Consider the following 26044-nt stretch of genomic DNA (forward strand, 5'->3'; position numbering starts at 1 on the left):
GCCAACAGAAGAAGTAGTCGCCAAGGACAGTCATCCGAGCTTTGACCTAGCCGTTAGCAGCACGAACCAGACGTGTCCGAGGGAGCTGTAGCATTGTTCTCTTCTCTTCTTCTTTGGTAGGAATGCGTCCTGTTCCCTGCGTTCCAGACTTGTACCTGCCACCCGATGGTAGAGTGGGATACTACAGGACCCTGAAGCGCAAAGTATACCAGGGACTTTACCGCATGTGGATTCCACCAAGCTAATTAGCAACAGAGAATGTGGAAATTCACCAATATACCTGTTCATTAGTAGTCAGACAAATGTGTAAATAACTTCTCCGTTCATTTTCGGAAATCTATTGGGTCATTTCTAAAGTCACAACTAGACTTACCTCCAATCAGAGCAGTAAAATGGGAGATGTAGCACAAGCGAAAATTATTCATATTGAGGAAAATATACCTTTGAATTTATTAATACTTTGTGGACCTCATACAAGTGTTGAAGTGTATGAAGTGTTCTTCTTGGTTTGTTATTGCACCAAACCTGCCTTAGTGTAGATAAGTGGTTGTGATTGGCCCAAACCAGTTTCTGGGTGGACTGAAATTTGTGTCCTCCACAGCTTACAAGAAAGATTTTTCCAGCCGAGTGAAATTATTATATATATATATATATATATATGTTATAAATTAATTTTTTTATGTTGTCAAAGGCTGCCCAGACAACTACTGTAGTTTGGGGGAATTGATTCATTTAGGGTTTATCTTCATCCAAGGGAAGGTAGCACAAACTATTAAATGACCACTAACGTGTGCACTCGTACCACTCAAGTAATATCTCTTCCTTTGTTTTTGGGGGGGTGCAAAAACCATCCCGTCTGAGTCAGTAAGTTCCAGTAAATGCGGTGTATAGACTGAGACAATCCCTCAGGACACAGCGATGACGTGGACATCTGGTTCAAGAGATGACTTGGACACACACACACACACACACACACACACACACACACACACACACACACAGTAGTGGCTACGCGCTTGACTGCACACACCACATGAGCTCAGACACTTGTTGAGCCACAGAATACAAACGTGTGTGCGCCTCACACATGTACATCAGCGCACATTAAACCACACACACACACGTGTGAATGTGCAGATGTACTCATGCGCCTCACATTTGCTCGTTCGTTCCTTTTGCGATGCCCTGTTCCAGCCCTGAGGTACAGTATTATGTCCACCCACGCCGCTGTCCTCATAAAATTTTTAGTTCACCGTGCTTCAGCGACTTCCATTATGTGTACCACTGCAAATCCTGTCAGAGTCACAGCTCTGTCTCCGTGTGCTGTTAGAGACTGACAGTCCACTCTGTGCAAAGTAAACCTGTGCTCTCTCACCTGTGGAGAGGTTTGTTTGTGCAAATCCACATGGTTTCTTGTGTTTCCAAGTCTCGGTCTTTAATGGTGAAATACTATATTGTGTCATTTGGAAACAGCAGGTGAAGCACATTGGTCATAATCGCACGACGTGGCGCGGGAAAAGGAAAGAATATCACATCGCAGCGTGATAGCAATTGACTGTGTTTATTGTTCTTCAATATGTCTTACCTCAGGCTGTTATGAAGTGGACTATAAAAGACTTGGATTTGCCATTACACTGCATGAGTTTATACTTACTACATTCCTTTTTACATTTTCCCCCCCGTTTGACTTGAACGAATATGGACATCATCCTGGATACGAGCACACTGAAAGACTCATATGTACGGGAAACACAGAGTTAGTTAATGTGGAGACAATACAAATACAAAGCAATAGGTTTTTCCCCGAATGGCGTCGCCTCGGCACAGCACAGCACGGCACAGTTATTTTGCTTTTACATCAGTGATAGTACCTGGTACCTGGTACTTTGTTTTTAGTATGTGTTCTGGCGAGGTTCCGAGCTACCCGTTAGCGCCATTAGCTGCATTAGCTCCTTTAGCGGCGTGAGCGCACATAAAGTCGAACTGTACCGGTCTGTTTATTAAATTAAAAGAGTAGCGCTACAAATGACCAGCGTACCTGTGTAGTGCTTGTGTGCGCCTCTGTTTTTAAAGTTTAGCGTTATGTTAGCGACTCATTTCAACAATTGGGAGTCACGTAAACATGACGTCACGCGCATCTTTTTCAGGTCACTCCTCATGGAAACGCACATTAATCGGAAAAAAGACGCGTTTGACGTCATGTTTACGTGCACCGGAGTCCGGGCACCGCTTAGCAGTTAGCTCCTTTAGCACGGTTAGCGCGCTTACAGTGGAACTGTACCGGTCTGTTTATTAAATGAAAAGAGCAGCGCTACAAATGACCAGCGTACCGGTGCACTGCGTATGTGTGCCTCGGTTTTTACAGTTTAGCGTTATGTTGGCGAGTCATTTAAAAAAAAATTGGGAATCACCCGCATGTTTTTCTGGTCACTCGTCATGGAAACGCACATTAATCGGAAAAAGACGCGTTTGACGTCATGTTTACGTGCACCAGAGTCCAGGCACCATTTAGCAGTTAGCTCCTTTAGCGGCGTTAGCGCCCCTACAGCGTTACATTAGCTACTCATTTTAACAATCTGGCGTCACGTAAACTTGACGCCATGCACCTTCTTTTTGCGGTCAGTCGGCATGGAAACGCGGCATGCGTTAATGTGAGTTAATGTTGACGCCGTTAACGTGCCCAGCACTATTAAAACATACTTAACTATCCTGAAAAACGTACGTTCATCTCTGATACTTAGCAAAGGAAAGAAAATCTAAAATCTCTGAAATCGCTGAACGATTCTGTGACCACATCTTTTTGATGAACTCATTATAATGATTCAGTAACAACGAAAACTGTATTACAAGTCACTTGTTACTGGTTTGTGTGTGTGTCGCGTACAAAACGTAGTCACGTCAGTTTCATGCAGCCGTGCTGAGATCACCCCGCCCCCTTTTAGGAGTTACTATAGTAATGGAAAAGCAACCACACCGTGTTGAGGCGAGGCGAGGCGGTACTATATGGTGGAAAAACGCCATGAAAACAAACACCTGAGCATCACTCTGTTTTTCAACGAGTTGACCCTGCAATTAGAATTTGTGTGGCATCATTGTGACTTTTTGCCTGGCATCTCATTAGCGCTATATCAACAGTCGTGTTGTGAGAGCAACTGGTGCGACTTTTACTCTGTCTGTCGCCGACTTCTTCTGCTGAACCTCTCACAGCATTGTGCATGTGGTTTTATAGCGTATACATGCTGGAGTGAAGCCTGTGCGCATCAAAAGACACATTTACATCTATTTACGCACACACACAACGCGGCGTCTCGTACAGTGCAGTTCCCCGTGGCTCTGTTTGTTGTGTTGTCAGCTCCTCGTCGCTGACGTCCGCCGCTCTTCCCGATTATTAATTCAGCGTTTGCTGTCGCGATCGATTACCGTCACCGTGACCTCTGACCCTTCCTTTCTCCTCCTGTCTCTGCTACATGCCAAACATAGACTTAAAACTAAGTGACCCAGATTGTTTGTTTATTTTCTCCCCCCCCTGCAATAAGTGATCATATAGTACATTCCCTCAGGATCTGGCCTCCATGCAGCAGCAGCAGCAGCAGCAGCAGAGTGTTTGTGTTTCTCTCGAGTGCGCTGAAGTGGATTTGGCAGACGCGGACTAGCTGTGTCGTTGTAAAATAGACAGATAAAGCTATATAAACAAAGATTGTTGGGGAATTCTTGGCGAAGATATACATTAATGGCTGGATTCCAGGCCTCAGGGCCACTCTCTGAGTTCTGTCATCCATCCTTGTTTGTTTTCGAGTCTACAGCTGTGTCCATGTGTGCAGCAAGTATACAGAAAGTTCATTTTATTAATGCTGTTCTGTGTTTGTACATGTTCACATGTCGGGGCAGGAGAACATCTATAGTATAGAAAAATGGCCGTGCTCCCCGTGTCTTTTTTCCTTCTCTATGTCAACGACCTTGTGTGTCAAGTGCGCCATATAGAAGCCGTGCATCATACGGTGGGAGGCACCTGCTGCTGCAACCTGTCAGAGAAAAGTGTGTGTCTGTGTGTGTACTTGTGTGTTTGTTAGCTCTGTAGGAGTTTTCTGGCATAAACACTGAACAAAGCTTGGTCCTAATGAGGCAAAACCTTATTTCCGAGGAGCTGGTTATTCCTTGAACACATAAGCCTCAAATGACCGTCTGCGTCTGGCTTATTTTAAAGGTGCATTATGTAATAAATCTAAAGCAACTGGCCATAAAATCCTCCTAATATGTCGCAGAGACTCAGGAATAATGTTCATATAACAAACTGAACTCACCAACAACAACAGTACAGACAAAATATTTGCATTAAAAAAAATATTTTGCAGACTGCAAATCATGTTTATGTTTTGAAATCATGTTTTGGCATGTGGCGCCACCTACCGCCGTCTACCAATCATTGCAGTCAGTAGAGTCTCAGCTGCCGAGCAAACACGGGTTGCCAGTTACGTCAGAAAACGAGACCTAAAAGACCTCGGTATTTTGAATTTGAATGTAGTAACCGTTTTTGGCCACATTCTTACATATGGCGCCTTTAACCATAAAAGGGCCAGAAAATGTCCTGTGAGTAAGTGCTTTTGCCCGTTTTACCACAATTACTTTCAATATCTTATCTGCGTTATAAATCTAAAGTTTGAACGGTATAAAACTTTTTCTTTTTGCCTCAATATCCAAAAACAGGCCAGAATAAAAAGGAAACGACGATCCTCTCGAATGTCTTCCTGCAACGGCGCAAGTGAAATAACCGTAATAACCACATAATTTTTACGGTATTACGGTAAATGCAAAATGAGTTGTCTGCGATACACTCAGTGCAACAATTTGGATTGTATAGTAAAGTTTGGGTTATGCAATAACTTGATATGGAGAAACAGAAATAAATGTGTGTTCTTGTTTTCATCCACATGTCTAAGGTACATGTGTGTGTGTGTGTGTGTGTGTGTTCTTGTACTTGCGCCATACTGAGGACCAGTGAGGGTTTTTAACCAACAAAGTGAGGACATTTTTACGGAGTGAGGACATTTTGGTCGGTTTGTTTTCATTGAAATCACTTCCTTAGGTTGCTATAACATGCTATACTGTTTGTCAAAAAAAAAAAAAAAATTCACATTTTGGACGACATAGTACAGTATGACTTTTTTTTGTCAAATTTTGGACCAAACATTTTGCGTCAAATTTTTTTTCACATTTTGGACCAAACATTTTGGGTCCAATTTTTTTTTTAAATTTTGGACCAAAAATTTTGCGGCAATTTTTTTTTCAATTTTTTGACCAAACATTTTGGGTCCAATTTTTTTTTTTTAATTTTGGACCAAACATTTTGCATCAATTTTTTCGTCAATTTTTTTTTCAAATTTTGGACCAAACATTTTGGGTCCAATTTTTTTTTTTTAAATTTTGGACCAAAAATTTTGCATCAATTTTTTTGTCAAATTTTTTTTCAAATTTTGGACTTAATGTTTTGGGTCCAATTTTTTTTTTCGAATTTTGGGCCAAAAAGTTTGCGTCAAATTTTTTTCAAATTTTGGACCAAACATTTTGCGTCAAATTTTTTTTCAAATTTTGGACCAAACATTTTGCGTCAATTTTTTTTTCAAATTTTGGACCAAAAATTTTGCGTCAAATTTTTTTTCAAATTTTGGACCAAACATTTTGGGTCCAATTTTTTTTTTAATTTTGGACCAAAAATTCTGCGGCAATTTTTTTTTTAATTTTTTGACCAAACATTTTGGGTCCAATTTTTTTTTTAAATTTTGGACCAAAAATTTTGCATCAATTTTTTTGTCAAATTTTTTTTTCAAATTTTGGACTTAACATTTTGGGTCCAATTTTTTTTTTCAAATTTTGGACCAAAAATTTTGCGTCAATTTTTTTTTCAAATTTTGGACCAAAAATTTTGGGTCAAATTTTTTTTCAAATTTTGGATGACAGTATAGTATGACGTTTTTGTCAAATTTTGGGTCAAATTTTTTTTTTTAATTTTGGACCAAACATTTTGGGTCACATTTTATATATAAGTAGATATTTGTAATTGTGTTGATTTATAAAGTGGAAATGCTGGTCCTCACTTTGTCAGCTCTTTTACCCGGTCCTCAGTATGCAGCAAGTACAAGAGTGTGTGTGTGTGTGTTGCATGTTTACGATCACATATAAAGGATCTTAGTCCATGCTGTCTGGTGTATCATGCCAACACACAGCTGTTAGGTGCATGTCAGCAGCTTTAGTGTTGCGTGTGTGTGTGTGTGTGTGTGTGTGTGTGTGTGTGCTCCTCGCAGCAGATTATTCTGACCCAGTGTGATCGTTTTTGCCTTTAATATGCACGCTTCTGTGTGTTTGTAATGCTTCGTTGGCACCCGTACTACATTGTTTACACGACAGACACCAGGCCTTATCCATGTAATGCTTTCGTACACTACATATTTACTCATTATTCCATTATTTAGAATGCTTAAAACATCCATAGAGCAAAAGAAAGTTGATTTTCATGCTTTTTATATAGCGTCCTAGGATGATTCAGACTCCTGTCTAACTCACAAAGTACAATACTCTTTTTTTTCCCTGTTCGCTGTAACATCACTGAAAAGACTTGGACGTGCAGACGCTCCACGGCAAAGTTTGTGCCCAGAGTAAGTGCACTGGTAATGTGTGATGTTGCTTAGCCTCTTCTGTGTTTCGCTCACACTTAGATGCTGTAATGATAATGGTGAAGGAAGTGGCTCAGTGAGTGCTGCTTCTTCACTGAATGACCCAGTTCAGCGTCTGTGGCCTCTGGCTGCCGCGTTAAGAATTCTGTATTTATGGTTTGACATCACTTCGGTGTGTGTGTATTTTTCTTTCTTTCTTTTATATGATTGTGCTGATGTATCAGGAGTTCACACAGTGGTAACGATTGTGTGTTTACTCGCTGAAGTAATATTGTCGTATATATTCTCTTTAACTCTTCACTGTGTTTTGGTTTAATGGGTGGTGAGAGAGGGAGAGAGAGGGGGGGGGGGGGGTTTAAAAGCAAATAAAACAATATTCAACTCCCATGGGGTTTAAAAAAAAAAAAATACGAGTAAAGCTTCCGAACTAATACAAGCACCTCTTACACACACACACACACACACACACACAGAGAGAGAGAGGCTCCCTGTGACAGGGTGACCTGAGAGAGTGCTAATCAATAAAAATAAGGCACCTCAATAGAAGACCGAGCCGATAAAATCTGCTCTCAATCTGATTAAGAGACACATCGGGGCTCCACGTTCTCTTGCTCAATGCAGTGTGGCAACTGCATTTTTACTATTAATAATTGTACTATTATATGTTTATCTATATTTAGATATACAGGCCGTGCAATTGTGCATGTACACTACCGTTCAAAAGTTTGGGCTCACTTAGAAATGTCCTTATTTTTTAAGGAAAAGCACTTTTTTCAGTGAATATAACATTAAATGAATCAGAAACACACTCTATACATTGTTAATGTGGTAAACGACTATTCTAGCTGCAAACGTCTGGTTTTTAATGGAATATGTACATAGGTGTATAGAGGCCCATTTCCAGTGTTCTAATGGTACGCACGCCAAGAACTATATTGCACATCTGCACTCTTAGAAATAAGGGTTCCAAAAGGGTTCTTCTACAAGGGCTGACGTTCTACCTGGAACCATTTGCTTCTGAAAAACCCTTTCCCAAAAGAAAGGGTTTTTCAAGGGTTCTTGGTAACACTAATGGTTCCAGTAACAACAATTTTGATCCAGAGAACCCTTTAAAACCCCTTTCCTGAATAAAGGGCTTTAAAAGGGTTCTTGGTGGAACCCTCTAAAAAGACCTTTATAAAAAGGTTCTACCTGGAGCCATAAAGGGTTCTCCTATGAAGACATGCCGAAAAATGGTTCTACTTAGCACTTTTATTTCTAAGAGTGTACAACAGTTTATTTGATAGTTTTTTAAAGATAATTGACACGTTAAATGCTCCTGACATCATCATTATGATGTTAATGGTGACAAACTAATGACACCGACCATATTTATGTTAGTTTGTGTTGGCCACATGTTTTTATGATACAAAATATGTGCGTTGGTTCCATGTCCAAAACACAGCATTCGACTGACGTCTGTCACGTGGTTTCACGACGTCTTCAGGTCAATAAGTTTGCTTTCACGTGGTGTTTCTCACGTCTAACAGCAGTGCTGCTGAAGAAGATCCTGTTTTTTCTCTTTCTTTTTACGTCAGAGACCGAAAACAGGAGCTGCGTGACCTTGTTATTTCTGAAGCATCGTTGACTTAACTGCAAGAATTTTCAAATTACATCTCCAAGACGATTCCCCCGTCTGCCTGTTTGATGTTTGATGTGTTGAGAAAGAATCACCAGACTGTGGAAAAGCCTGCACCTCAGTGACCTCAGTGGTGATGTGAAGACTTCGTTTTTTGACTTATGACCCATGACTTTTAACATGTCCAGTGAGGCAATTTCAGTTTTAAAGACGAGTCTTTAATGCATGAACCGGAGATAAATTCAGTGTTTTGTTTTTTTTATTTTAATTGTCGAGGCCAAACACTTGTGGAGCTCGTGTTTGCCTTTCCCTTCCATTCGTCACCCGGCCTGCACAATGCTGCCACCCTCTCGCCCTGTTTGCCTGTCATACGCCGATGCTTTATGTACGTCGTGCGAGTGGGAACAGGCGCACCGACATATCTGTCTTGACCCTGCTCTCTTTACAGGAGTTCATCCATGATGTCCCTGCGTGATTCATGTTAGCGTAACGCATTCCTGAGCATGCAAACACTCATTCTTCTTCCACATAGGTGTATGCATGTGCATATGTGTGTGTGTGTGTGTGTGTGTGTGTGTTGCAATGCTTCACATCACTCATTAAAGGGTCATCGCAGTAAAAAAAATATATAATTTATGCTTGTGTTATGACAAGCTGTTTTGACGAATTAGCATCTCTCTTCCTCTTCCGTGCTTTAATGATAGCTGTGCTAGCTCTGAGGGTTGTGCAGCTGTCTGAGTTAATTCATCTCTGCGATGATCGTACGTCTTCTCAAGCTAGGTTTACGGTCGCCGTAGTGTGCCGGGCGCGCGACTAAAATGACGTCATATCCTGTGTCTCCAAAAGGTGTCGCGGCGCAGGGATGTTTGTCCCAATACGTGAAACACCAAGAGATGGACAGTCATTTTTGAGACCAATGTTAGCGATATGCGGAAAGTTGTTGTTTACTACTGTTGCTAGAAGGTAGTACAAACAACAAAGTGGACGTTTATATCTGGCAGTACTCGTTGACTTCCTGCTTATTCACTGAATATTTTGGTTGTACGCCCGCCCTGCCGTTGCAGCGAATACTGCAACAAACGACACGCTGAAGCATGAACAAGGCTTTAGTACGGTGGCTCTGAGGTGTAAGACACAAACGCAAATCACAAAACACAAAAACATTAACTCATAAAAGGAAACGCAAAATCAAAAAACACAAATCAAATGTTCTTGTGTTTTCTGCTTCTGCATTTGTGTTTTTTGATTAGCGTTTTTTGTTTTGCGTTTGTGTTTTTTGATTTGGTTTTGTGTTTGTTTTTTGATTTGCATTTATGTTTTTGGTTTTGCGTTTCTTGATTTGCTTTCGTGTTTTTTGATTTGCCTTTGTGTTTTTTAAATTTGCGTTTGTGATTTGTGTTTGTGTTTTTTGATTTGCATTTGTGATTTGTGTTTGTGTTTTTTAAATTTGCATTTGTGATTTGTGTTTGTTTTTTTTGATTTGCATTAGTGTTTTGTGATTTGTGTTTTTTGATTTGCACTTGTGTTTTGTGGTTTGCGTTTTGTGATTTTGCGTTTGTGTTTTGCACCTCAGGGGCCACCCTACTTAAGCCTTAATTTGAAACTTTTCACCTCTGGCTAATTAGCTAAAGTTTTTTTTTCCTTTTGTGTTGTTGTTGTTGCTCTACATTTGTACGTTGTGTTTTATGTGTAAGTCAGTTGCTGTTAATGAGCGCACATATGAGCAGAGGCATCGCGCGCCTGCTGCTCCCTTCACACTTTTAACACTCCATTAGATAATTAAGGGGTGTTTTTGTAACATTTCAGACGAGACATTGGAATAATAAAAAAAAAAAAAAGAACAGCTTTGCTCAAGCACTTAAGCACAAAAGGCAAAACGATCTCTTTACCTTGTCACTGCAGCACATCAGTGATACTCTCTCTCTCTGTGTTTTCTGTCCGTAGGCAGAGGCGGTGCGACTCCAAAGAGGAGGCCCCATCCGAAGAGAAGCGCTTTGTTTTGGCATCATGTGATCCGCTCATTCCACCAGGAGCACACACACACACACACACACACACACACACACACACACACACAGTCGCTGTGGTTGGAAAAGTAAATCTTACACTCTCCCCCCGTGGAAGCATCGCAGCCACCGGCGCCCCCATCACCCCTATCACCTCTCTCCCGACTGCAGCAGTCACCTGTTCCTGACTCGACTTGCCTTCTCGCCGCCTCTTCATCATCTGGGAGATAAGGAATGGCCGCGCTGCTCTGCAGCCGCCACAACGCCTCGCGCAAATAAGGCCCTTTCAACTGGTTTCACAATACCAGAGAAAGGACGGATAAAGCGTCCTATAGTCCTCTTTTATTCTTCTACCTTGTGTCTCTTTTTTTGTGTATTCGTGTCCCTTAGTAACCCAAGCTTCAACACACACACACACACACACGCAACTTATCCAGCAGGATTTTTTTTTTTTTTAGCTTTTTAAGGAGTGGTTTTCTGAACCACAAGGAGATTTTTTTTTTTTTTTTTGCCTGACACTTTGGAATATCGACTCATCCCGTGTTCCTATGGGGGATTAAACCGCTACGCTGACTCCTCTCCGGTGCAGTTTCATCTTGCTTTTCTGTGTTTTTTTGGTTTTTTTTTAAATTCCACTGAGGGTGGACTAAACCATCATGGCTGGGAAGGGCAACCCGTTACCGGGCCCGCACCTCAACGGCTTCCCCATGCCCACCTACTCCTACTTCTTCCCGCACATGTTGGGAAGCCTGTCGCCGCCAGCTCTGCCGGGAATGCCCCTCAGTGGATACAGCACACCGTCACCAGCCAGTAAGTAAACTCCCGTCTTTTTCTCTCTCTCTCTCTCTCTCTCTCTCTGCTGGTTCATGTTCAGCTGTGAAACAAGTGTGTCTGTACATGTGCTGTTGTTATCATTCACGCAGGTTGGTTGGGTTTGTTTTTGAGTGACAGGTGGTGGAAAGAAGATTTACTGAAAACCTTGTGTGTGTTCTGGTTTATTTGCGAGGCTGTGGCTCACTTGTTTCCTGCACAATCCCCCAGTGTGAACGTGTGTGTGTGTGTGTGTGTGTGTGTGTGTGTGTGTGTGTGTGTGTGTTTGTGTGTGTGTGTGTGTGTGTGTGTGTGTGTGTGTGTGTGTGTGTGTGTGTGTGTGTGTGTGTGTGTGTGTGTGTGTGTGTGTGAGAGTCTTTCATCTCAGCCCGGTTCGGATCATTCAAGTAAAGATGTGTCTGTTGGTAAACAAGAGTGACAGACGTGCTCACAAATCCACATTGCCTCCAGCGCTGTCCTTAATTTACACGCCCACACACACACACACACACACACACACACGTCAACACACACACACACACACACACACACACGGAAATGTCACAAGCAAATGAGGCAGTGCAGTCAGAAAGGACCATTGTTTATGTGAGGAGCATACGTTTGGCAAGTATTGCTAAAATAACTCTCACGAATCCTGTCATTGTTGCCAGGCTGCAGGCTTTACAACTCCTTTTACGCCGTCAATCAAAAGAACTTAGTTGCACTGAGTTGCTCATTTTTAAGTCAAAGGAGGAGTAGATTAAAAAAAAGAGGAGCTGCTCTGTCATTTATTATTTATACACTACCGTTCAAAAGTTTGGGGTCACTTAGAAAGGTCCTTATTTTCGAAGGAAAAGCCCTTTTTTTTCAATGACTATAACATTAAATGAATCATCAATACCCTCTATACATTGTTAATGTGGTAAACCACTATTCTACCTGCAAACGTCTGGTTTTTAATGTAATATGTACCAATTTGCAGTGTTCTAATGGTACATTGTGTTTGCTAATGGCGTTAGAAGGCTATTGGATGATTAGAAAACCCTTGAAAACCCTTGTGCGACTAAGTCAGCACAGCTGAAAACAGTTTTGCTGGTTCTTTGACGAAAGCAAAAATCATTATTTCTAATCTTAACAATGTCGTTTTAACCGCCGCAACCAACAAGAAGTGGCGGAAGAAGCATTCAGATCATTTACTTCACCTTTTCCCAGTGCTATTTATGATTTCACACTGATGCAATCTCAGTATCTCTTTTGCATTTTCATTTAAATAATCTTTGTGTGTAGTGTGATCACATCAACCTCAACCTTTCTCTTCCCACAACCCTAGTTTGTCCATAGTGGGCCACTGTAAAAACACGGTGGCCCCAAAATGGCGGCGGCGGCCTCTGTTGCCTGATACATAAAAAGCTTCATTCTGAGGATTCTCAGGTGATTGAAAAACATACAATAACTATTAATTGAATATAGTTAAAATAATTGGTAACATCTTATATTAAGGAACACATATTCACCATTAACTAGGTGCTTACTAACATGCGTAGCATACTAGCCCTTTATTAGTAAATATTAAGCACGTATTAACACCTTATGTAGGAAAAATCTTAATTCATGTCGTAATAGATGTAGAATAACAAGGTTATGTAGAATAAGGTGTTAATACGTGCTTAATATTTACTAATAAAGGGCTAGTATGCAACTTATATGCATGTTAGTAAGCACCTCATTAATGGTGAATATGTGTTCCATAATCTAAAGTGTTACCAAAAATCATATTTTTTACACACTGCTTTACCGGTGAACCAGTTTCTAGTTTCATTAATTTCCCTGCAGGGAGAGCTGATGCTGCTAAAACTGACATAAAGTTGGATGTGGCATGGATTTCACCGCTCTGCCAAATCTTTTACTGAAGACAATATCACTAACTGTAAGTCTAAGAAAAAAAAAAAAAAGTTTTATTCTACGTGCAGAATCAGTTTAGTTTGGAATAACTTTATTTTTTTTTACCGCTAATTATAGATGCTACACGCGGGGGGATTATTCCCTTAAAAAAAAAAAAATTTACAAGTCAAAAATGGAGCAGAGTGGAAAAAGTTGGAAAAATACAGTTGTATGTAAATGCACCATCGCCGTGACTTACAAATCAGAAATGGCTTTTGAAAAACTCTCCTACTCTGGTTGCAAACCCTGCACATGTCACAGTCAGCCAAACTGGCAGATAATCAATTAAAAAGCAGCAGAAATATGAAGCGGTGGAATACAGCATGGTGGTGGTGGTGATGATGATGATGATGATGATGCACATGCACATGCACAGGCGGCCTCTACCACGGCCTCACGCTCTCACACATCAGGTTCACATGGGGTCATTGTATTGACTTTCTATCTGCCGGAGTTTGTGTTGGCAGCCAAACGTGAGGGGAAGTGAAGAGCGGTCGGTGCCCGGGCCGCGTCACTCCCACTTCCCCCAACACCAGATACCCCACCTCCATCACAAAGACTGGTATTCCCATCAGATTCCTCTTTTTTCTTATTTTTTTGTGTGTGTGTGTTGTTGTACATCTCTGTATGTGATTGTGCGTATGCATGTGTGTGTGTGTGTGTGTGTGTCTCCTTGTGTTTGCCATTCAGGGCGGCAAAGTTCCTTCCCTTTTGCCTGGACAAACATTTCCTGTCTGTAAACATTGAACAGCCAGGGACACCACAGCTTCCTTAGGAGCGCACACACACACACACACACACACACACACACACACACACACACACACGCACACGCACGCACGCACGCATGCACACACTTTTAAACGGCAACACAACCGTTGCCCTTCAAGCTGCACTCACTCGCTCACTCTCTCTCGCTCTCTGCTCCTTCGTGCATGCAGATAACTCTGCACACTTGTCGTTCACACACACTGTGACACACAAGCTCACCGACACTTTCTCTTCCTCCTTGTATCCACCCTTCTCTGGCAGATCCTTTCTCCCTCCCTCCCTCTCTCCCTCTCTCCCTTGCTGCCTCTCGCTCTAACACCTTTCTTTCTATTTGCTCTCATTTTTACACACTCACACTTGAAGCTGAGCCCTTTCCACAAACCCCAATTCACTGTCACAAAAGGGGGAAAGACAGAGTGAGCGCTGAGGGAGGGGGGGGGGGGGTGGTGTCACATGAAAAGAAAGCTGAGTGTTTGCACTGATGGATTTCAGCGTTGCATGTATTTCCTTTTGATTGAACGCTCATTATATCAGGTGTTAGCATTCGTTTAGCGGGAGTCATGGTCGCTGAGATGGATTTTATTTTTGTTCTTCTTGCTGTTTGACCCTGATCCAGTCTGTGAGATATCTGTAATTGTGTCATTTTTTTGTAACCAGGTTTGCACCTTTTTTTTTGTGTGAATGCTAAAATGGCAAACTGTGAAAGTAAGGTCTTCAGTATATGCTTCCTCCTGTGTCCTCTGCTCAAATCTTTGACGTAAGTGCGATCGTCTGCTTTGATTTGTGTACTTTGTTATTGACGGTGACGAACCACAAAGTTAAAGGCGCCATATGTAAGAATGTGGCCAAAAACGGTTACTACATTCAAATTCAAAATACAGAGGTCTTTTAGGTTTCGTTTTCTGACGGAACTGGCAACCCAGTGGTTGCCTGGCAGCTGAGACTCTACTGACTGCAATGATTGGTAGACGGCGGTAGGTGGCGCCACATGCCGAAACATGATTTCAAAACATAAACATGATTTGCAGTCTGCAAAATATTTTTTTTAATGCAGATATTTTTGTCTGTACTGTTGTTGTTGGTGAGTTCAGTTTGTTATATGAACATTATTCCTGAGTCTCTGTGACGTATTAGGAGGATTTTATGCCCAGTTGCTTTAGATGTATTACAGAATGCACCTTTAAGTTCGTCCGTGTCCTCTATGGGCTTGGTAATTGCTTCAAAGTGTCGGCTGTGCTTCTAGGCTGTACGTTTTCAAGTCGAATGGGTTTTTAAAGGTAGGGTTGGAGATCATGCAAAAACTGTGTGAGTACAGTTTGAGTAGGCTACATTTTCCCTCCACCGAAGCTACGTCCCTTCTGAGCTGTACTTTCCGATGACTTCGGTGAAGTTTTTCGGATACTTGTTCACGTGACAACGTGATGACGAAAAACAACAAATACTCTAAAAAGTTGGCAAAGACATAAAGTTAATCGCAATGCTACCGTTCCAGTAGAAACAGCGCCACTATGACATCACTTTGCAGTAAAAGATGCTATAAAGTATTTATAAAGTAGAGTAATGTAACTACTTTGGGGTCAAGGTTAGAGACATCCAACTCATCCTAACCAAACAGATTTGGTATGGAAACTGAATTAAAGGTACAATGTGTAGTATTTATGGATTTATATAACCCAAAATTCACTTTTTTTATAAATATTATGTGCTCCTGCATTGTCTAGTCGCTGTATAATAGTTTTTGTTTCATTTTCGTAGTGTTTCAAAAAGTCATTTAAAATAACACGGTCGCGGGCCGCGGTTGCATAGCCACTGTTAGCAGCGAGACGCCATGTTTCTACCGGAGCCTGTAAGGACAAACGCGAGAGAACAAAACAAGCGTCTCTTTACTTGTAGCTGAAGTCCCGCCTCCTCTCTCTCCGCTTCGTCTTCTACGGTCGCGGTAGCTCGCCCTCTCCCTCGCCTCACGAACCTCATCTGCTGACACGGAGAAAGACAACGAGGACGACATTTGACCAGCTGCGGATACCGTAGCGCTCAGGGAAGGGAGGGGGTGAGCAGAGGAGCAGGTCTTTGTTGTAAATTTCAGCCTCTCCTCTAGATGGCACTATAAACTACTTATTTCCCCTTTAAATGAATATAAAATCAAACCTAATTGGAACAGAAATCAGTAGCGATACCCAGTTATAGTCGTGTTCACACGCCACTCGTCCTCCGTTTAGCTCGTCCTCCTTAACAAACTACAATAGACCAATTATTTGGACCGAGCAGAGAAGAAGGGTTAATCTGGGTTTACAGCAAACTCTCTCTCTTTTCTTGTTTGTGTATATATATCCCTCTCTCTCTCTCTCTCTCTCTCTCTCTCTCTCTCTCTCTCTCTCTGTCTCTCTCTCTCTCTCGCTCTCTCTCTCCAGCTCTTGCCTCCTGGGTTTCCTGTCTTCACATCACATTATCTGAAAATCATCAGGCTTAAGTTAGCGCACCAGAACAGATCAGTTTCCGATATTGATGTTGCATTTATTGCCTGCAGCTTTAATAGTTAACAGAATATTATCATGTAAGATTGATCTCACGCACGCACACACACGCACACGCACACAGGAGCGTGCACGCTCACAGACACTGTCCCTCACGGCCGTGCGCGCGTTTCATTAGCGTGTGTTTCCATTAAATCCCTGACACCGCGCCGCCAAAACTATCAACCCGGCTATTGATCCTGTTATTATCGTTTAAAGCCCCCCGCGCGCGCGCGCACGCACGCTCCCTGTCACCGGCGCTAATGCTAACGCTGTTACATTTGCATGGTGTTATGAGGGATCATAATGAATGGAGCCCGCTTTGCTACCTGCTGCCACATTGGACTAATTGGCTTTTCCCCACAGAGCGCTCCTGTTTCCAGCAGCCACAGTAATTGCTTGGTACAGGAGTGTTTCCTTGTGTGGCACACACACACACACACACACACACACACACACACACACACACACACACACACACACACACACACAGCAGCAGCATCTCCTTTGACTTATTAGAGTGGCAAAAAGGCATTTATGAATGTACTTTTGGAGCAGGAGGAGGAATATTGAAGGATCTTTTCAGACCTCAAGGATGCTCATATGTGTGTGTGTGTGTGTGTGTGTGTGTGTGTGTGTGTGTCACCTACCCCATTAAGCAGCCTGTGGTGGAATGTACTGACCATGAGCAAATATGGATATGCTAATGTCGGGCTAAAGCGTGTCTTTATGAGGATGTGCGCGCTTTTTGCTGAGACAGACAGGTGGTTCCTTTCCGCCCCGGTGGTCTGCAGGAATCAAGGGAGCATGTCAGTTCACTCCATGGGTGGCAAAAACACAAACACACACACACACACACACACACACACACACACACACACACACACACACGCTCGCTCTGCGTCCCTTTAACGCACTCACACAAGGCTTCTGTGGTGAAGAGGAGGATAATGACATGAGTAGCACTTGTGATGAGCTCCCCCCCCTTTGGCAGCACTCCAAAGAATGTGGGCGATACAAACAGGTCCTCTATTGACTGAGGCTACCAGGTAGCATCCGTTTAGCCACTTCTGACACACACACACACACACACACACACACACACACACACACACAGAAACAGTAACTCTGGGGAGCTTCTTGTCATTATTGGAAAGTCATTTGAGGGTTGCCGATACTCTGATGGCGTGGACGCGGGGCTTATTAAACATGGTGTGTAAAACCCATCTAGCATAGCGCGGCGCAGCACCCGTTCACCCCCCCCCCCCCCCCCGTCTTAACGACCTTGTTAATTAACTGCAGAGCTCTGGGAGGCTGAGAAATGAGCACAAAGAGCGTCCTATTCTTACATTTTCAAATAAGTAATTGTCTCCGATACTACTTTGAGATAATTGCATCATCACAGGTTGTTGAGGAGTTGTTTCGTCCTTTGTGCTGAACCAGATTACAAATCAGTGCGTTTCAATCAGCGGCAACCATTTTCCCACTGACTGTTCCTCTTCTTGTTTCTCCTTCAGCACATACAACAATTTCCTTTTTCAAAAAGCATGCTGATTCAGTGTGTTGCGATGTCCTGTTGTTAGATTTTTCCACGTACAGACATTTAACTGAGAAAACATCGTCTTCAAAAACGCTGACAAATCGCCAGTTTCTCTCTCTCATAGACGTAGATAAAATAATAATCGATATAAAGCTTTAATTAAAGATCCGTCAAAGTCTGACTCACCAAACTCTAGCGTCTTTACTTCTTAACGCACACATGCAGACACAGGCGGGAAATGACACGTTTAATGAACGCTTAATCAGATGATGAGTCAAGACAACAACTCAATTCTATGCCTTATCATGACTGATGCGATAGTAGTTATGAATTATTATACGCTTCAAAACCTCACACCTTTACACACAGCCTCAGGAAATAGAGACATTGCCCCCTAGTGGCCGTGGTATAGTTCCGCACACGGTGCGCGTTGGGTCTGCGCTAGCTGTACACTCTTAGAAATTAAGTGCTAAGTAGTACCATATAAGGTTCTTCGGCTTGTCCTCATAGGAGAACCCTATTTGGCTCCAGGTAAAACCTTTTTATAAAGGTTCCACCTGGAACCCTTTTGGAAGGTTCCACCAAGAACCCTTTGAAAACCCTTTATTCAGGAAAGGGGTTTTAAAGAAACCCTAGTGTTACCAAGAACCCTTGAAAAACCCTTTCTTCGGGTTTTTCAGAAGCATAATGGTTCCAGGTAGAACCTTTTGGAACCCTTATTTCTAAGAGTGTACGCGGTAAGTATATCAGGCAATGTTATTTGCACCATCAACGCACAACATGTCAGCCCAGATTTAGGAAAAAACTATAAGAACTATATTTGGTCAGACATCAAAACATGCGTGAAGGTACTGCTATACTTCCACGTGCAGCCCAGATTTTGGAACCGCGTGCAAAGATTGTGTTAGGCACGCGTGGACAGCGCATGCGTGAACTGAACTTCCTCCCCCCCACCAGTAGGTGGACTATTAAGCCCCGCTCACCAAGCAGAAAAAACATTTCAACAACATAAGAAGTAGTCGCCAAGGACAGTCATCCGAGCCTCGACCTGGCAACCCTCGAACCGACTGACACCCCCAGACTCCCCTGTCCAAAAGGCCGTTCAGTCGTGAGCGTCGTCTGAGGGAGCTGTGTACATCGTTCTCTTCTTCTTTGGTAGGAGTGCGTCCTATTCCCTGCGTCCAAGACTTGTACCGCCACCCGATGGTTGAAGTGGGATGCTACAGGACCCTGGGCGTGCGAGTATACCAGGGCACTCACTGATGCACTCAGGCTTTGGCAAATATCCATTTCACGTGCCAAAATTCCATCATTCTTAGCCAAAAGGTTCTCCCTCAAGAAAACCCATCATCTCATCCACCATCCCTGAGGCCGTTCCTCAAATCCATCCCTCTTCACACTCCACTTATTGGCTTCTCTTGTTCCCTGCTCCCTCTCAGCTCCCTCTCAGCTCCACTCCCTCCCTCCGTACCCTCTCGACTTGTACCTCATACATCCTTCCCTGCGCCTCATTCTCCCCGTGTTATACTTTACTGGATACATAAGGGCCTCTGCACACTGTATTACCTCCACACTACATTACCACCCCATCATAGATGAAAGCTGCAGTGCGTGTGTGTTAACTTTTCAATATAAATTAATGTCCGTTACGTTTTCGAAAACCTTTTGTCGTTTGAGTTCACACAAAGCTGTTTAAGTTTATCCACTGTCTCAGTGTAGCAGTGTTGTGTTTTTGTGCTTTTGACATCACGACTGACGCGTAACAACTACACCAGCAAACGCCAAAAAACAAATGTTGAATATTGACCGAGAGGCGATTGCGGATCTCATCGTCAGAGAGTGAATAACCGTCTGTGCACCCACCAGTTTGTTTTCCACGTCCACGTTGCTATAATTAAGCACGAGCTCCGCTGTACAACACTGGTTCCAGGTCAGCGTGAACTGATGAACACGTTCAAAGCTGCAATTTATCTTTGAAAATAAAACAAATGCTTGGCCTTGGACGCAGATTCTTAAATGGTACAGGTCCCGTTTGTTTGGAGTAAAAAAAATTGAAGCCACACTTTTTCCCCTCGCTCTCATTCACTGTTATCCACCCACCCTCCATTTCTCCACCGTAGGACCTTGACAGAGCTATCATTACCCTGCCACCTATTTACTCGCAGCCTGTTATTTTCCATTTGCTTTGAGGGAACCCGGGGCCAAAGTCCCTGCCCTGAATACTCGATCCCAACCACAGGATTTATCCCCAAGTGTCTTGGCAAGTGTCGTCCACTAACCCCCGCACCCCCTCCTCTCTGTATTCCTTACTTTCTGTCATTCTCTCTATAGTTTTTTCCCCCGTTCCATGGCTGCTTATGCAAATGGAGTCCCCTCCGTTTTAAAGAGCTGTCTTCTCATAATCCGATGGATGGCTCCATTTTCAGGGCTACACACACACACACACACACACACACACAGATTGCACCAGTCCCCTCTATTAAGAGTACAAGGACACATGCTATCCTTCATAAATATTCACACCAACTGGCACATACGTGTACGCATGTGTGCGCACACTCGACACACACACACACACACACTCCCCTGCAGCACGGCTGTTACATTTTCAGAAGCGGCAAAAAAAAAAAAGGCGCTTTAAGCCGCAACAGCTTCCAAACCGTAGGACTGTTGCCAGCAGCCATGCAGCACTCTGTTGGGTAAACACTGGCATAATCTAAATCTCTCTCTCTCTCTGTGATGTGATGTGCCAGCATATCTTTATTTTCTGCTCTCTTTAAAGGCCCCCGCGAGGAAGTCAAGACAAGGGTAAAATGATAAGAACTCCCCCCCCCCCGCCTCCTCTTTTCTCTCTCTCCATCTCTAGCGTTTTTCCCTATCCTTTGCATTAACCCACCCTCACAGTGACCCTCTTTGTCTTCCTTTTATCTCATTTATCCCCCCCCCCAAACGTAAGCGCACACACACACACACACACACGTCTACTAATGTCCTCTTCGCCGTAACCCATTCCGTACAGTCATAATTCACACGTACGTTCAAAAACGTCAATGACGATGCGTCATCCCTCTATTGTCCTTTTGATAAGCGCTCGAAATGACAGCATTTGTCAAATATAGGGCAGTTACCTAATGGAAGGAGATTAAGGGGGCAAGGAAAGGAGGCAGCCGAGGAACATTTCTAAGAGGTTGTGCAGGTTTTTTTTGGTTTTTTTGACCCGCATGGCTCGGAGTGATTGAATTATCAAGCAGGGCTTTGCTTGTTGTCCAAAGGAGGGTTTCAGAGGAAAAGCCCTTTTCTCAGCGGCTAATGTGCTTTTTCAGCCTCGCACAATGGCTGGCTGTGTTGCGCAAAGGGGGCTAAGAGCGCTCTGTTCAGCTAAGGCTTATGGGGCCACCAGCTCTCTTTTGGCACGCAAAAAAAGGGGGGGGCCTCTGGCCACACTTAACCTCAAGCCTGTCTGCTAGCGTTAGCACGTAGCCACCGTCGAGTGCAAAACACGATGCAGTCGTGACGACGGCGGCGGCGATGAGCTGCGAAGCCCGTCGACCGTTGCGAAATGAATTGATCGTCGTTTTTGGGGGCTGAGATAATGCGAGGACACGCGTGCTAATCCTGCAGCGCTAACTGAATCTGTATGCGCCGCGTTTCGTTTAGCTTAGCTAGTCTGTGAGGAGTGGTATCGGGTTGAATATTAAACATGTCAACAAGGACTTTTGTTCTACAGTATTTATTTTAAATGGAGTGCAGGAAACCCTCAACACAAGTGAAACTGTCTGACCCCTTAGGTGCTATTTGTGTCGTTAGCACACACCATGCTAAGATTTGTCATAATTACACTGAATCAGAGAGGACATGTGTGTTTTGCTCTTATGTGGTGGACACAGAATTTTCCTAATAGATGAGCGAGTTTTCTTGCTTGTCTTGACTTATCCTTTCGGTAATTCTTGATGCAGCGCCACCTCAGGCGAGGAGGGGGAATACGTTATTCAAAAGGTCAGCACATGCTGTGTATGTGTTCTACGAAAAAAATGAAAATGTGGGAATGAGACTCAGGTGTGACTCAACTTTTCCACCCTTTCCTTCGTCTATTTATTATTATTATTATTATTTGGTAAATGTGTCGACAGATTCATCCCCTGAATTTAATTTCTGTCCTTCGTAACATTCATTGAGTGTCGGTCGATATTTGCTCTCTGTTCCTTGTTCAATTTTCGCGATTCTGCTTTCATTTCCCGACCTCCTCCTTTCACCGTCTCTCTGATCTCTCTTTTTGTGTGTGGCAGTTTGTTTGTGTTCAGTGGAAAGAGGCACCTGAAACCTGTGTTTGCACAGCTATTCTAGCCATAACACAGTTAAATTATAATCTTAACTTCACCACAATTCAGATCTTTGCCCTTAAAACTTAACCAGTTCACCAGAAATTGGAAGGATTTGGTCTCCATGAGGACTGCTGGTCCAGAAAAGGTTCTAAATAACCCACAGGCCCCATATCTTCCACATATTCAACTCAATTATGCCTTGATTAGTCCCTTTATTTGGTCCTGTCCGGGGTGAACCATTTGCACCGGTGGAGGATAAAGCAGTAGAAGATGAATGGATGAACTTTGGTCTCATTCCGAACTTCAACTAGGTGTCAAACTCCGTCTGTATCGGCCATTGTGTTGTCGTTTGATATTCAATTTCAGCGCCTGAGGAGTTAATCTCATCAGTGTCACAGAGCTTTATCGAGATCTACCGATTGGCTCTCTGGCACAGTGTGGGAAGTTACAGGCAGCGTTTATAGCCCAAAGGGGAAGAAGAGAAAGGCTGTGTGAGTTTCTGTGTTGTGTTTTGAGAGAGCGTTGGAGCACATGAGAGGGAAACACCGAACGCCTATTTTAGCCTCACTCCACTTTAGAGTTCATTGACCTTCCGCCAGGAGGCGTTTGTTTGTTTGTCTGTCTGTCTGTTAGCAAGATAACTCGAAAATTCGCAGGAAGGATTTGGCTGAAATTTTCAGGAAATGTCCACAATGGAACTTTTGGGCGTGATCCATAGACGCTATCACTAGTTACAACACTCGCTGTCTGACCATAACGTTATCGCTGGTTGCAACTCTGGTGCTTCTCTAGTTGTAAAAATGATTTTATTTGTTTTTAAACCCTTAAATGTTGTGCTTCATCCTTACACTCCTGTCGGGTCTCTGAGGTCAGCTGATCGGCTGATCCTACAGATACCAAAGTCTAAACTCTTAGCTCTTTTTCTATATTGTATTTATCGCTGATGTACAGCACATTGTTTCAGTCGAAAGTGCTTTATAAATAAAAGTTGGATTGAATTGGTTTAATGAATGTGAGTAGGCCAAACGAGCTCTTTATTGCACTGAATAAATGTGGAACAGGAAATTGCTGGATAAAGATTTGTTGAAATGGTTCAGGAAACGGTATTGACGTTCATTTATCGACATCTGGATTATGGATAGTTCTTTGTCACCAGATGATTTAAATGTAAAGACCCCGAAGGACACAAAGGTGAAGCCTCTAAATTGACCATACACTCTTAGGAATAAAAGTGCTAAGTAGAACCATATAAGGTTCTTCGGCTTGAGAACCTTTTTGGCTCCAGGTAGAACCTTTTTTTTATAAAGGTTCCATCTGGAATCCTTTCAAAACCCTTTATTCAGGAAAGGGATTTTAAAGGATTCTCCGGACCAAAATGGTTCTTTCTTCGGGGAAAGGGTTTTTCAGAAGCAAATGGTTCCAGGTAGAACCTCAGCCCTTGTAGAAGGAACCTTTTAGAACCCTTATTTCTAAGAGTGTAGGTGTAAATGGATGTTTTTTATCTCCGGTGACCTTTCAGAGTTGCCCCTGGCATTGGCTCTTGCGTCCTCGCGTGACCTAAGCAGCAGCAGCAGTTGAATGAATGAATGAATGACTGTGAACAGACAAAGTTGTGTAGTGTGATGCAATGTCATGCATGACAAGGATCACTGTACAGAAGCGTCGGTCGTTTTTTCCCTCGTTCCCCCGATGACAACGGATGAATAATAATGTGAACGCGTCGAGTTCTCGCACTCGGTTGTGAAAATAATGTGATTCAGCGGCGTTGTGACGTCACTGACGCGGTGACTTGACTTCGGCCGAAAGGAGATCGACTCACACCCACTCATGTACACTCTGATGACTGTGCTCGCGCCGACTGTAACCAAACATTATCTTTGTCTCGCGGGTTCCGTCCGACCCCCTACAAAACAGCGTGTGGTTTCACGTTCCTCGTCTCTCCGGGTCGCCGACGACTAAACAACACGCATCCGCGGAGCGCCAACATCACACACAATTACTCAATAGCAGTTGGGTCCTTTTGATCCGCCGCTTGTTATGTGTACACTGTGGCGCTGGGTGAAAAAACTCCTGTAAACAAGTCTCCCACTGAGAGGGAAATCATGGAAGGCTGTGTGTAGTCCTGTCATCGGAAATGATTCTGACAGTCGAAAAAGAGAGAGAGGGGGGAAAAGCAGCCACAGTCCTTCAGTGGTCAGTGGTCGGTGGTCGTCCTTACGAGGGTCAGTGTGCTTCAAATCAAGCGGTTGCTGGAGGATTTGAACAACATCTTCAAAATGGTGGCTCCAGGCTCAGCCTTTAAATGATCAGCAGATCTGAAAAACCTTCAAATGAGGCTTTTTTGGAAAAAAAAAAAGAGTCAGGAAACATTTTTAGCTTTAACCAAGATATTTTGGTAGAAGAAAGAAAGCACTGTACATATTTAAATATCCATTACAGTACACAGCTCAGCTTTGACTCATTATTGTTATTATTTGCACCATTTGTCCGGGTTCTGGGTGCAGTGGCGAGCATTGTTGCCTCGCAACAATGAAGTCTGTGTGGAGTTTGCATGTTCTTCTTTTTTGCGCATGGGTTTTTTTTCCTCCTGTTATTTCAGCCTATAATACAAAAACATGCAGATCAGGTTAAATAGGTGTGTAAGTGTGAGAGTGCATGGTTGTTTGTCCTCTGTAATTTCGCCCTGCGATGGACTAGCGAGCTGTTCTGGGTGGACCTCGCCTTTCGCCCTATGTTAAAGAGGATGAAGCGGTAGACGATGAATGAATGAATGAATGAATGAATGAATGAATCAGTTTCTTTGATGTCAGGACTTCTCACTTTTAGTTTCACATCGGGTTGTGTAACCCAGGATAATCCACTGGCTTGCAGCCTGACTGATTATCTGCATTGGAAAATTTATATAAATAATAATAGCTGACAACACAAGAGTTTCTTGTTTCCAGCAGCTGTGTGGTACACTCTTAGAAATAAGGGTTCCAAAAGGGTTCTTCTACAAGGGCTGAGGTTCTACCTGGAACCATTTGCTTCTGAAAAACCCTTTCCCGAAGAAAGGGCTTTTCAAGGGTTCTTCTTGGTAACACTAATGGTTCCTGTAAGAACCATTTTGATCCAGAAAACTTTAAAATCCCTTTAATGAATAAAGGGTTTTAAAAGGGTTCTTGGTGGAACCCTCCAAAAGGGTTCCAGGTAGAACCTTTGAGCCAAAAAGGGTTCTCCTATGAGGACAAGCCGAAGAACCTTATATAGTTCTACTTAGCACTTTTATTTCTAAGAGTGTAGAGCCACATTCATTCAAACCAAAGTAGTTTTACTTCGATTTTCTGTATTTTGTGTCTTATTTTTCAGCTTTTGGTGCAAGTTGTGAGTATGTATAAATGTGGGGGAAAAGAGTGAATAAAGAAACACATTCACCCGAATTTTCTGTGGTGGAGTACAACAGAACATCTTAGAGGGTGGAGACAGTGGTGACTAATCACAGAGAAAGTTAAGAGGGCAACGGCGCATACCTAAGGTCAAACTCAAGAGCCTGCCTCCCTGACCCCGAGTCCCCCCTCTAATCGTTCATTCTTTGAAAGAAAGAGACAGCGCTGAAGATGAGGTTAGGAAGAGGGAGAAAGAAGATCAAGAGAGTTGTGATTGAAGGAAGTAAACGACCCCTGCAGGCATCTTAAATCACAACAGGCCCAGACAAACCCTTCACCGAAGAATCAGGAGCAGATTCGCTCTTCTTGACTCAAATGACCACTGGCTTTAAAAGACGCAGGTGGTGGTTAGGTGTGTGTGTGTTTAACTTTTGGCTTTTCCTCATGCATCATCAACATATCCGCACAGCGCCGAACTCTCGTGTTTGTG

General features: G+C 43.1%; 1 protein-coding gene across 1 annotated transcript in view; it reads left to right on the top strand.

The window, feature by feature from the left end:
• Positions 1 to 10948: 10948 nt before the first annotated feature.
• Positions 10949 to 26044, top strand: part of raraa (retinoic acid receptor, alpha a) — a gene marked incomplete at its 5' end in the record, with an annotated part of 99544 nt that continues 84448 nt past the window's right edge. Inside the window, one exon of the mRNA XM_083903401.1 lies at positions 10949 to 11102. Coding sequence (XP_083759527.1) covers positions 10949 to 11102 — 154 coding nt within the window. The remainder of the gene's footprint in view (positions 11103 to 26044) is intronic.

This window comes from Microchirus variegatus, assembly GCF_963457635.1.
Source record: "Microchirus variegatus genome assembly, chromosome: 17".
Lineage (NCBI taxonomy): Eukaryota > Metazoa > Chordata > Actinopteri > Pleuronectiformes > Soleidae > Microchirus > Microchirus variegatus.